The sequence below is a fragment of the Elaeis guineensis genome, chromosome 5 (genome assembly GCF_000442705.2).
Source record: "Elaeis guineensis isolate ETL-2024a chromosome 5, EG11, whole genome shotgun sequence".
Taxonomy (NCBI): Eukaryota; Viridiplantae; Streptophyta; class Magnoliopsida; order Arecales; family Arecaceae; genus Elaeis; species Elaeis guineensis.
The window spans coordinates 119,298,469-119,312,603 of record NC_025997.2 but is presented as its reverse complement, the minus strand read 5'-3'; the positions used below and the strand labels follow the sequence as shown (position 1 = coordinate 119,312,603).

The window sequence follows — 14,135 nt, the reverse complement described above, 5'->3', positions numbered from 1 at the left end:
TGTCACCCAAAGTAGCACTCCCATGGGTGCACAGACTAGAGAGAAGTTTCAGGTTCGAACCACAAACATATACCAAAAAAAGAAATGGCACTAAAACAAAATAGTCATATCATGAGATAGCCAATAAGAAGGATCTGGATCCTTGCATGCTTTTCAGATCTAAGTTTTCAGAAGAAGCTAGAGAGGTTTCTGATTTTTTATTTACCACATAGTTGGAGGTTTTATTAGAAATCCATTGATCCATCCATATGTAAATCTCATCCAAATCTTCATGCTTAGGCCAGCTCAACTCAGATAACCACAGCCTCACCAGTCTCACATCAACCATGCATCTGTTGCCCTTTTGTGCGCGTTTGTGTTTGTTTGTTTGTGTGTGTGTGTGTGTGTGAGAGAGAGAGAGAGAGAGAGAGAGAGAGAAAGATCACTACTGTTCATCTTTCAGGTTGAAATTGGGTTTCATGGAGGATGCCTTTGCTACCCACAATCATATGTGGTGGTGGAGGGTTTGGAAAGGATATATACTCATCTTGACAATGATCAAGATGAAGGATAGACGGAAACCTGTAGAGAGAGAGAAAAGCATATAGGTCCACAAGAAGTAACTATCACTTTATTCCGTCTTATTCCTACCAACTATCATCAAATCCATGGTCATCTCCCTCACCATCTCAAGCCCCCAACTCGAGTAACATGGAGGCCGCCTGGTAACACTCGATCACAAACAAATCACAAGCTTTTCGAAATTACTTAATTGCAGTGCATCAAACAATAAAATTACGATCGATGTATTTATAAACACCATCACAAACATAGTTACATAACAAGATATCGTCAATCTCATACCACTCAAACCTTAAGAGATTAATTATTAACCTCGCGAGCTCTCACGGCGCATCGTAGTCACGGAAGACGTGACTCTGAGGCTCGTAGTATAGAGGCGACGGGGAGAAGCCCTGAAGATTCTCCAGCATCTGGGGGTTGAAGGGGTCGTCGAACATCTCATATGGATCCAAGCCCGAGCCTGAGACGCTCTTCAGCGCGTTGTCGCATGAGTTCGAGCTTCGATTGGTGGGTGCAGGGTTGGGCTGGGCGGGCGGCCCAGTGGTTGACTCAGGGGCGGCCGGAGGGGGGTCGTCGGTATCCTCGACGGCGGGGAGCCTGGAGAGGTCGGCGACTTTGGAGTCCCGGCCCGTGAGCTCCTGGACGAGGTCGCGGAACTCGGAGGCGGTAGCCTTGACCTTCATGGGGTTGGAGATGTAGACCACCTTGATGGGCTTCTTCTTGGCCTTGGCTTGCTTGGTGTTCTTTTGGTGGACGCTCAACTTCTCCATCTGCGATAGAGCAAGTAAAGAAGAAGGGGGGGAAGGAAGGGAAATGAATGAGGTGGAGGTGGTTCACTTTATAGCTATACAGGGGTGGGGGGGAAGCACAAAAGGGTGGGGGGAGGGAGCGGTTTTTTACTATATTTTTTTGTTTTTTATAAGGGTGGGGGGATTCTGAGGTGGATGATAGGGTGGTTTCGTGGAAGGGGAAAAGGGGTGGAAAAACGGAGGCATGTGATCCAGGGAAATGGACTTTTTGGGGGTAGGGGGGTGGGGGGGGAGGGAGGGATCCATAAAATTGGAGGGATTTGTGAGGCAAATAAATAAATATACGTCAACAACTACGCTTTCTAACCCTGAGACATCAACGCCTCAATAATTTATGCCACGTGGCGCTCGCCAAAACATGGGATCCGACGCGATGTCGTCACTGGTGCAAGCCCTGCTGACGTCATCATTATGAATGCTCTCGGCTCGGCTCAAACTGGCCGGTCGATCCCAGCCGGCCCTCGAGTCTTTTTTTTTTTTTTTTTGGGGGGGGGGCGGGGGTTGGGGGTGGTGAGGTTGGAGATAAGGTGGTGGTGCAATCCGTACTCGCAGTGTTGAAGGTTGTGATTGAAAAGGAGCCGTTGAGACAGATGGGTGCCATTTACCCTGACGCTATTACAACTGCTTTGGAGAGAATGTATTGAACGTGATTTTATGTGGTGGATATTTAAAAAATATTCATTATTTGACTGCTAATGCATTTTAACAACCATGATATGATAAAAATAATAAGTATTATTTAACATTTGAATAATTTTTGGCAATAAAACAACAAAATATTGATGATTTATTTTTATCAATTTTAGTCCAAAAAAATTATTATGTGAAGAAAAGTATTTTTTTATTAATTAGTGAATAACGATCATTAATATTCTTTCGTTATTGCTTTTTAGTGTGCTTCTCTTGTAGCATCCCTGGTGTTATTCTTAATATGTAGAGCTCTAGATTGTACAAGATGGGGTAAATAGTATCCCTCATGATTGTTATAATAGTCAGTAATAATTTTCGTGGGCTTCATTATAAGGTAATAATATTTTTAATTTAAAATTTGATTGGAATGGCTAAGAATAAACATTGCAACACTATATAGGTCATGATAATGGTTTCAAAAAGTATTCTTAATTTACATTGGTTATTATTTATTTATGGATCTATAATAACATAATTATATAACAAAAATAAATAACTATTTGATATTTGTAACGAATAGAAAAAGGTGCCAAGCTAGAATCATAGGATGGTAAATTGAGAGCGGACATAATTTTTGACATTTTCTGTATAAAATGTTTGTTTGAAGACTTGGTCATTGGCCACTATAATTGTCGGCCTAAGCCTAAACTATTAGACAAGCACTAGCTCCTGCATAGTTTATTTTTATACTATTAGCACAAATAATTTCAAAAATATTAATTCTATTAACATTCACACTATTAATATAGATTAACATTTTCAAATTATTTTTATACAAATTTTTAAAAAATAGCACAACCTAAAGTTAAAGATATATTTACAATAGTTATTTGGACAAAAACAATGGTATTCTTCCATTACTGTCCTACACTTTTTTATTATAATTCTATTCTCATGGTTGTTTTATTATCTAAATGTAAGAATTTCAAATCTCATAAGAATATAGGATGGGGCAAATAAATAACAGCCGTTACAATTATTGCAATAGCCAATAATGAGTTTGGTTGGTTTCCTTTTATTGCAGAATAACATCGTTATTAAAACTCCTATGGGGATTTGTTGGAGCGTTAGCAGAGTTTTTTTGAAGAATTCCGTCTATCATAACAAATAAGCAGTTAACTAAACTGTGCCAGATCAATTCACTGGTTCCATTATCTTACTTCATAGTTTACACTCAAGACGCATGTAGCTCATGATTAGAATTGGAATGAAGTGGAAGGGGAATCAAAGTGGCCATATTTTCCTTCAAGTTTAGTTCCTGATCGAAATCAAATTTTAAAAGATTACAGTATTTTCATTCTCTCTTAGAATGGGAATGAGACTGTACTAACTAAATGGTTAAAGTGGAGCTCTATTAATCAAACGGTTGGAGTTAGAGTCATTTATTCCTATTCTCATTCTAGATCTAATTTTTTCCAACTAAATATACCCTGATATGCCTTGGATTTGCTTTTCATATCCCAACCAAAAGGGCTTCATATTGATTAACTTAGCATTGACATCTGAAGGCACTAAAACCAAACTAATTAAGCAGTTCCTTATTGATTATACGTAAAACACTAAGTCTTAGATGTCGTGATTTATGCTCAATAATATTCGAGGTCAATGAATAAATTTAAGAATTGGACGTTAAAATTTTTTTTTTCTGAAAAAGAAAGAAAATAATACGCACATGCATGTGTGCAAAAACATACACATCATAGACTTTGTGATTTGTGCTTCAGATTTAATGCAAAGGAAAGATTTTAAGCATTGAAGCTCCAACTTCTTCCATCAAGGAAAAAACGTGTGGGTAGGTGCATGGAAGAAAACACACTTTGCCATGGTCAAATATAATGTCCTTAATTCTTTACCCTGTAGTTATTAATTTGCTAGATCATGAATAAATGACATGATAATATGCGCTAAATGTTCTACTCTGCAGTCTTGTCACTTTGTCATGGAAAATTGTGCAGACAAACATTTTACTTAAAAAAAACTAATATTGTGCCTGTAAGTCCATCTGTGCGCATGGGTAAACATGTGTAAATGGATAGACAGGTAGATAAACAGAATTTTTTTTTCTTAAATCTATGCAAAATAAAATTAATCCTTTCGGAAGGGGAGAACAGCAGACTATTTGAACACAAACCAGATAATTTGTGAACCAAGTATGTAAGATCTGTGTGTGTTTTGTCTTTTCTTTTTTTTTTTTTTTAAATTCAAACGTAACACTTGCAAAGTATGTTTTGGAGAAGTACCATGGCAGTATATACGCATCTGTTCCAATATATAACTAAAATATTATAATTTTACCATCCATCAGATCTGCCAATTTCTTCGTGTGATTCACCCTTCCTCGGTCAATACTCTCATATATTAAATAAATATCCCAAATGGTTTAACTCTGGATCTTAAGGACCAGGAACAAGAGGTATTTGCTTTTTGTAGCAAAGAATGTCTATAGATCTCTTGAAAATATTTGAAAACTGTGATGAAAATCCTTAACAAATTTTGGAGATTGGTACCATTTTTCGACAGATTTAACGAATAATTTGCTACCTCTATCTTTTATAACAGGAAGATCAATTGCCACAAATCAGAAAGATTTGATTGGTCTGCCTTACTAGCTTTCTTTCTATAGCGAGAATTTCCTTTACCAGCTTTCATTCTGTAGAATAGAGCTTATTGATGATTCGCTCTATCAGCTTATCTTATGTGGATTTCTATTTCTAGTATGATCTTAGAGAATATTCTTCCCTTCCTAATCAAATGTACCGTTAGGCCTATAAATAGATGGCTCGAGGTAGTCAAGCTATAGGCCTAATCTTGTAAATATAATATCATATTTCCCGTTCAATTTTATTTCTTGATAATAATATCCAGTCTAATTCACGAAATAAAAATAGAGTTTTATTCAAATTTGATGTCACAGCCATGACTTCATGAGTATTAACGTTCCGCATATCCCTCGATGCTAGCTTCCCAAATGAGTACCAGACTAAATTTTGTATGCTATATGTTAAGAAGTTGTTCATGAAGGGTTTTGTCATCCATTCTACCTTTGAGGGCTCAAAACATGCTGAGTCGGAAATGGTAGGCTCAGGGGTATAGTTTTTGCGTGTAAGAAGGATTCACCTTCCTTCACACAAATCCACCATCAGATCATCTACCAATCACTTGGCAGTTTGTACAAATAAATGAATGATAGAGTTTGGAGGGCTTTGAGATCCATGTCATGATTAGTGATCCAACAGTAGATTCATGCAAAGAAAACTGAGTCTCCCTGGATTTTTTTGTTCTCCACAAAAGATACGCCCCGACAAGGTATAGTGTGAGGTACACAAAAGCATTTTTCTTCGAACTATTTCTTACGTACGTCACACATGCACATGATGCCATGACGGCATGTGTATCCATGTAGTCCCTAATTAAAAACTGCATGTACTGTATGGGTGCATTAGCATGTGTCCTTGTGTCAATCATGTCAGATCCTTTACTTCGAGATCATAACCTTCCACGTACGGCACCCCACATTATGTTGCCACATCCACCAGATACCCATCTCAAATTCTTGGCGATCACAAATCAAAAGTTTCTTTTGTGCAAAAAGATACACCCCCGACGAGGTATGCAGAGCATTTTTCTTTACGTACCTCGCACATGCATACGATGTCATGATAGCATGTGTATCCATCCATGTAGTCCCTAAAAACTGCACGCATGCATGTACTCTTATGAGCGCATGCATCAGCATGTGTCCTTGGTGTCAATCATGTAGGATCCTTTGCTTCGAGATCATTATAACCTTCCACGTACGACACCCTACAGTATGTTACCACACCCACATGACATGCATCCATCGATCTACATTGGTTGGCGATCACAATTATTAGCCAAAAAGCAAAAGTTTCTTTCACGCGGGTTTTGGAAGTTAGTTAACTCTCTTTTAGGTGTTAACACAGCACGAAAACAACCCATGAGGGAGACCTGCAAACATAAACTAGCTTTAGCTTGGATAACAAGTGGGGGATTTTGTCCTTGGGGGGGGGGGGGGGGAGTGGTTGGATGGCTGATCAGGTGAAGCGTCGGAGATCATTTTAGGTTGGTCGGCACGTCATTGAGACAAGGGAGTGGTCCTCACCCACGCACTAAAAACCGCAGATATCGTGCAGTCTTTGTCAGAACGTCTGATCCAAGCACAGGAGTCTGCCCGGGCGAGGGGGTGGCCAAGATCCACCGAACTGGTGCCCAGGTCCCATCTTCACTGCTTACAATTTATAGCCTCTCTCTTTGTGGGGGGGGGCCACCCACCTTTAAGAACCTGTGCATTTGCCTCTTCAACTTATTTGTGTCATATGCTTTAAGGTACATTTTCTGGACTTGGCACGATCGAAATTGGCCGTCTAATTTTGCTACTGGAGGTTATTGTTAGCTGACATGTTCACATCATGTGAAATGGAGTATTAAGTAACTAATGTAGTTGGATAATCCATTGGGTAGAAAGATAGCTGGCTTTTTTTAGTGGGGACATCAAGTGTCCCCTTGGAAAAAGGGAAATGAAAAAACTTACTAGCCCGCGACCACTCGAGAGAGATCCAAGATTAATTCAAACATGATCAAGTATAACAAATAATTTTTCTATTAAAATCTCCTACCACCTAGATTTGAACTTGAGACCTTCGATCATGCAGAATGTCACGATAATTAATCGCTTGTCAATCATTTCAAATATAAGTTTTACTAGAGGAGATTCAAGAATTACTAACTTTTAAAGTAATATTGCCTAAGCTTTCAAACCAGGACCTCCTCCAAAATAGGAGACTAATTGCTAACTTATAGGCCAATTACTAGTTTTAACAATCAATATATTGCTATACTGTCCATGCCTCAAGTAAAATGGATAATGAATTTTCATAAAATTATATATCTAAATTCTTAATTTTTATATGAATTTGTGATGATCCAGGACCTTATAGAAGTTCTTTAATTGTAATCCTAGGCTCTACTTAAATATCCAAGGTTTCCCCAAAACATAATACATGTTGGACTAAACAAATATCTGCACGGATCTCAAGATAGTCATTTCTTAGAATAAGCTACTTAGTCAAGAATTGCACAATAGAGCTGCAAATTATTTCTAAAGAAAAATATATGATTAGCTTTGATGCATTATTCCCACTAAATTTAGTGCAATCTGTGATGGGCTTTGAGAAATAAGTTTGGTCTCTATCGTGTATAAATTTGACAATGCATTCAATAGTGATCATTGATGCCAGGCAATATAATTACCTATGTGTGCGTGTGTTTGTAGAGAGAGATGGAGGGGGGCTTGATATACTTTAAGGGATTTTCGGTCAAATTCAGCCAAATCTAAATTTGATAATGGGAGTCCCATATCAATGATTTGAGCCATGGAATATGATATATTATTTTTAGATTACTTATACACCAAGATCCATGCACACACACGCACATATTTAAATGTGTGTGTATATATAGATGTGTTTGTGTGTGTGAGTATGTGTGCGCGCATGCACGTGCACACATACTAGAGATAGGAGTGCAAATTTGTCATGGCTAGCTAGCTTAATTGTTTCCATCTGGTTATCACATACACACACACACTAGAGATATATAGGAATGCCAATTTGCCATGGCTAGCTAGCTTAATTGTTTCCATCTGGTTAACTAGAAAAATCCTTTTAGGTTGCATATGATTATAGGACAGCAAATTAGGGGTGGATATATAATCTTAACCATTGGTATCCATGCCATCACTTGTGCACTTAATCATGAAGCTGGAAATGGAAGGAGCGGACAATCTTAACCATTGATTATTTGGCAGCTACTTATCTATCCATCTCTTTAATTTTTTGTTGTGGCAAAAATAATATTTCATTGAAATAGGCATAGCTAAGTGGCTAAGCCACCTCAAGTCATGTGGATAAAAATAAACAGCAGCAGTAAAAGGAGATTAAAGGTGACAAAAGAAGGGTAAAAATCGGGAGAGAAAAAATGAAAAGGAGGTTAAAGTTATTCTCAATTGCAACAACTTTAACCCAATAAAGTGAGTTAAGTGACTTCTCTCTCTTTTCCTTCTTTTGTTCTTTTTTTTTTTTTTTTTCTTTTTTCTTTTTTGGTGAACAGGTAAAGTGGCATTGACAAGCTATCTTTAACCACCCAAAAAGTGGTGGTATTTGGCTAAATAATTAAATGACCTCTTGAAACATGAGCTATTCGTGATCCAAACAGTGCCTTAGATTCTATGGTTAAACGCATTATATTTGCATTGGTTATCTACCCGTTAGAGCTAGACAACAACTGATCTTGTAGACAGGACCAATAAATTAAGGACCGTTACATCATGAAGGTGACCTATGGGGTAGCCATATTTTGGATACCAACTATAGCTATCCTATAAATTTGTTGCAGGGAAGAAAATATATGATGGCATGAACTGTTAGCTTAGAATACCATATTTTATTTTAGACAAGCCAAATACAAATTAGTAATTTTGTTAGAGATAGATTTTGCTTCTCATGAGAGGAACTACTCCTCTCAGGTTGAAAGAACCCAAATCAAAGATTTGCACCATTGATTATAATCTTTGCTACTAAAAATGCTTAAAAACTAATGGTCATGCCCTTTTAGTGGTCATTAACTTAAGCTTTAATTAATTAAATAAAAAATAAATGGTTAAAATGATATGACAGAGTGTTTCACAATAATTTAAGGATTAAAACCTATTGATTTTCAATCGATGCATATTTTAACATGTATAGACATGATCAATAAGGTGGATTTTTATCTTGAATAATTTTAGTATATTGGGACAATGGAAACTATCTCTTTTTTCTCTACTTGATTTATAGATAAGCAATAACTGAAATACATGATTCTGTTATTTTCATATATACTAATCGTTGTAGGGTATGATCAATGATGAGAATCTCTGACTTGAATAACTAATTATTGACTTTGGAGCTAAGAGGAGTAGATATATTCTTCTCCTAAAAGAAATGTGTAATTCATTATGAAACTAAACAATTATATTATATAAATTAATTTCCACATAGATGTATACAAATGCATCCAAAGAGAAAGCGAAGGGGATTCGAGAAAAATTTATAGTAATTGTCTTCTTGTGTTTTTTTTTTCCACATTTTGTCAAAAGGACCGTCTTGGATCCTTCTACATCCAAGGCTTTTGTCATAGAGACAACGAATTGTTGCATTCTATCTCTTTGGTGCTAGGATCTTCTATATGAGTAACTTGAGGATAGTCCTCATGAGATTAAGGTGAGCTCAGCTTTAATATATAATACAATCAATAACTACAGATGTTAGATCAATTGTTAAACCAAAATAATATATTACTATTATTGTTGCTCCTACTACTATTATTAAAAAATTTTATATTTAATCATATGTTCACTATTATTATTAAAAATCCCTACATCTAATCACATGTTAGCGAGAAAGCATATATTAATTAGTAATAGACAGAAAAATTAATTGTACTATATATTTCCAGGTGAACCTCATAGAGAGATACTAAGAGGGTGTGGTTGTAAATTGATCTAGCTCTATATCATTTATTTTATGCTATACATGTTTACCATATTTGATAATTTAGGAGAGGTGTGGATGAGGATGATTATGACTTATACGTTCGCTCAACAAGTACATATGAACCAACCATTATTCGATATTAGATTTTTTATTTGCTTGTCATTATCTTTAAAAAATCTCAATATTATTCTGGTTATGTGCTATCATGTGCTGGTTTTCTGTTCTTTTTCACCCCGCTTTTTAGATCATGAAAAACTTATTACACCAACCAGATAGTGACCTACTCAGTATTTTATGTAGTTAAGCCAATTTTTATAATTAATTTTTCAAATCATGTCATTTTATCCTCTATCTAGGCCAAACAAAATCGAAATTTAATTAGCATATATTTAATTGGTGCTAATTTTCTATATGTATATGATTAATTCTATCATCAAGAGCTATAATATATTAGCTTTGCTGGTTGGCACCACTCCTGTGTATAATACTTTTTTATTTTTATATTTTTGGTAAGAGCTAGGTTGAAGTTTAAATCCTGATGGTGGTGGCATATCTTCAAAAACTGACTCCTCCTTTGAACAAACTATTATTTTCACTAAATTATAAATATTTTATCGCTGCACAAAAATGATCATTACCACCATCAACATGACCAGAAATAATAAATAATGGCGACTCGTCATATATAGCTAATTTATCAAAAATAAAATGTAGTTAATTACATATAACACTATTTCTAAAAGTCAGAATAATAACTCAAAATAATATTGAATTTGATAGAGAATGACGATGTATCTAGAATTCCAATCACCTAGATGAAAGTTGAGAGATTCATGCACAGCAGATGATGACTTTGTCCCAGGGAAATAGACCTAGAGTGTGCCCGTAGATGCATTTGTTATATACGTATTTAGTGTGACAAAGATGGCTGTAGAATACCTTGATGGGTTTAGTGTGACAAAGATGGCTGTAGAATATCTTGATGGGTATCGTATAGAAATATATATATATATATATTATACATTTCATCTGGAAGGAGGCAGAGAGGACTACTCTCTCTTCAACAGTCAATAGCGGTAGCGGACGAACTACGGAAGAGAAACGTGGATGTATCTTTAATTGGTGATGATATGGACGTAGCAATGACAGGCCGCACAGCGTCGTCCACCCCATATATATTACACCATCTCTGTCAGATATGCACACAGCGCTCTCTTTGGACCGCTCATTGCGGCAGGATCAAGGGAGGGGCATCTCATCATGCCTTGAGAGTGTCTTAAAATCCAAGGCTGAGCTCATAAGAAGCCAGCCACCTCGATGGCTTGCCCAGACGAATGAACCGAGAGAATGGTTAAACTTATCCAAGGAAAAAGGACGTAAGTTTGTCCTTTTGTTTACACATTTCCGGGTGATTCATGGGGGTCATTGGATGCTGCTCCATGCTCCCTCTAATGTATTGTCAACGTACGTCATGTAAAATAGGCAACTGGGAGGTAGAGAGGAATAAGAAGGTAAACTGTTCTCCTCTATCTCTCTCTCTCTCTCTCTTTCCGATCTCAAAAATTTTATTTTAAAATAAATATTATAAAAAAATTTATTAATTTTTTTATTAATTAATTTATTCATATTTTTATATTTTTTTAAGATGAATAAATTATTTTTTTATAGATAGTATTTATCCATAAAATGAAAAAAAAATCTTATCTATTTTGGAGATGTCTAGATCATTTTTCCATCAACCGAAAAAATAACATTTCTAATTCATTCCTAATACACCCTTAATCTTATAATATAATATTATTATAGTATAATATAATATACTATATTAAGGAATATTATATTATAATATTATTATAAATTATTATAATATAATATAATATACTATATTATAATAATATACCATAATAATAAATTAATAATATAATATATTATTATATATAATATAATATTATATTAATATAAGATATTAACATAACATAATATAATATACTATAATATATTATTAAAATAATATATAATCATCATAATATTATATTATTATATATAATAATATTTATTTAAAACTATAATAATATAATAATAATATAATATATTTATATAATAATATATACTAATATAATATAATATATTATTATATATAATGCATATTATATTAAACTAATATAAGATATTAATATAATATGATATATTATAATATTATAATACTATAATAATAAAATAATAATATAATATATCATTATATATAATGATATATTATATTATTTTAATATAAGATATTAACATAATATAATATATTATATTATAATATATAATAATATATTATATTATATTATTATATATAATAATATAATATAATATATATGATATTATATTAATATAAGATATCAATATAATATAATATATTATTATAATATATTATACTATATTATAATAGTAATGTAATAATAATATAATATATTATATTATATTATACTATTATATATCATAGTATTTATATAATAAAAGATATTATGAAAAATATGGATAGATCATGGTAATTTATCCAAAAAAATAATAATATAAAAGAACATGGATAATAGATTTTTGAATCATTTTTTAATACATAAAAGAATATAGATAAATTATTTTTTTATTTAAATATTGTTTGAAAAATATTTATCAAAAAAATATAAATTTTTGGATAAATTTTTTACTTGCAAAAGGACGGACCTTAAAAGAGCATTCGATGCACAAGATTTCTATCATTTAGAAAAGTCAAATATACACAGCTTTAGTCCCATATAGATATGCTGTTTTGTGATAGGGCGAACCTACCACCGCTTCTTAAACATTAAAAATGTTGTTTCTTTTCAAGATCTTTTTTCTTGAGGAATTAGAATTGCAATTATAAGTTTTTGTATCCATATGACTAATTTGCACCTTTTTGGAGCAATGCAAATTAGATTTCATAATCCACTGCCACTTATGTTAGAAATCTTTTGATTAAAATGTTGTCAATCTCTTAATTTATTATTATTTTATTTTGATTATTTAATAAATAATTTTTTTATATATAGAATAAATTAAATTAATTTTTGATGTTACTTAGTTCAAGACAAATTGTAGAAGATGTTTTCTTTAAAATAGAATTCATCCTAAACGGGAATTGAGGTCAAACTTGAATTGCTCAAATTCAAATACATTGAAAATCGGCAAATTATAATGAAGAAATCTCTCCTAGTTTTCTTTTATACGGACATAATTCTCTTCGTAGATACTTAATGAGTGATCTTGAGTTTACTCATTTAGCAGTCAACTTACACTCTCTCAATTATTTTCTCTATGAAAAAGATGAGGGTGAATAGGTGCTCGAATATTCTTTTATTAGATACCATTCTTCACATGATCATCCAATCATCAGAGATTGTATCACCTGGAATCACCATCAAATTGAAGCTGTGTTTGTCAAATTTTAAGAGAGAAAAGAGAAATAAAGATAAAAACTAAATCTTATCTACTCAAAAAATCAAGTAATTTGGGAGTCTAAGATAAGGATTTATATTTAAGTAGATTTACGTTTAGTTAAATACGTAATATAGGATTATTCTAAAAATAACAAACTTTTGAGTTACATATTGTTAATAAACAGACAAACTCCAAATTACTAACATATCTTCTATGATGATCTGATCAGGTACAAACATAGTTTTCTTATTAAAATGCCAAACAGATAGAAAGGGACTATGTTCCCTACTTACTGGACAACATATCACGAGGATGTTAAAAAAGGACCGATCAATCAAAAAAGATGTTCACTAACACAATTTCTCTTATATTATGTGAGGTTAATTGCATTGCCATAGCCATTTTAATTACATTATAAAAAAATGTTTAATTTTTGCTTGTTTGCATTTTTTTGAGTCTAGGCAACTTTTCTATAATCTTAAGTTTGATTGGGGTCATGAGGAGGATGGATGATCTTTATCCATCATTTAGTTCAAAAAATTTTAAGATGAATAGATAAAAAGAAAGGATTGTCCATCCATCCTGAACTACCAATTTGCATCTTTCCAGATTAGAAAGATGTAAGGAAGAACGGATAGAACATATAACGAATAGATTTTGTATTAACAAAATTATTTCTTATTAATTTTTTTGATAGAACTATAAGTCTCCTTTATTTATCATTTATATTATTTATATATTTTTATTTTATCTATACTATTAAATTTTATTATTAATTTTTAATTAAATAGTTAGAGTTATCTTTTATTTTTCTATCCATATTTACTATTTATAATTGAGTATTTAATTTAATTTAAATATTTATTTGCATAATTAATATATAAATTACTTAATTTATTAATTATTCATTTATAAAATTATTTTTTTAATTTAATTAAATTAAAATTAAATGTTTATATAATTATAAATTATAAAGCTTATAAGTTTATATGTTGCTTACTTCTTTAGTATAATAAATATTATAAATCGATAATAGTAATAATATTTTTTATCAATAGATTGTTTAATAAAAATATCA

The 14,135-nt window shown here is 32.8% G+C and overlaps 1 protein-coding gene across 1 annotated transcript; it reads right to left on the bottom strand.

Annotated features, from left to right (window-relative positions):
- Positions 1–734: 734 nt before the first annotated feature.
- Positions 735–1,564, bottom strand: LOC105045496 (uncharacterized). Its single transcript, XM_010923790.3, has one exon. The coding sequence runs from the start codon at positions 1,329–1,331 to the stop codon at positions 885–887; it is 447 nt and encodes a 148-aa protein (XP_010922092.1). The 5' UTR covers positions 1,332–1,564; the 3' UTR covers positions 735–884.
- Between the last annotated feature and the right edge of the window lie 12,571 nt (positions 1,565–14,135).

Coding starts and splice junctions, on each gene's coding strand:
- LOC105045496 (XM_010923790.3), bottom strand. CDS start 1,331: ATGGAGAAGTTGAGCGTCCACCAAAAGAACACCAAGCAAGCCAAGGCC.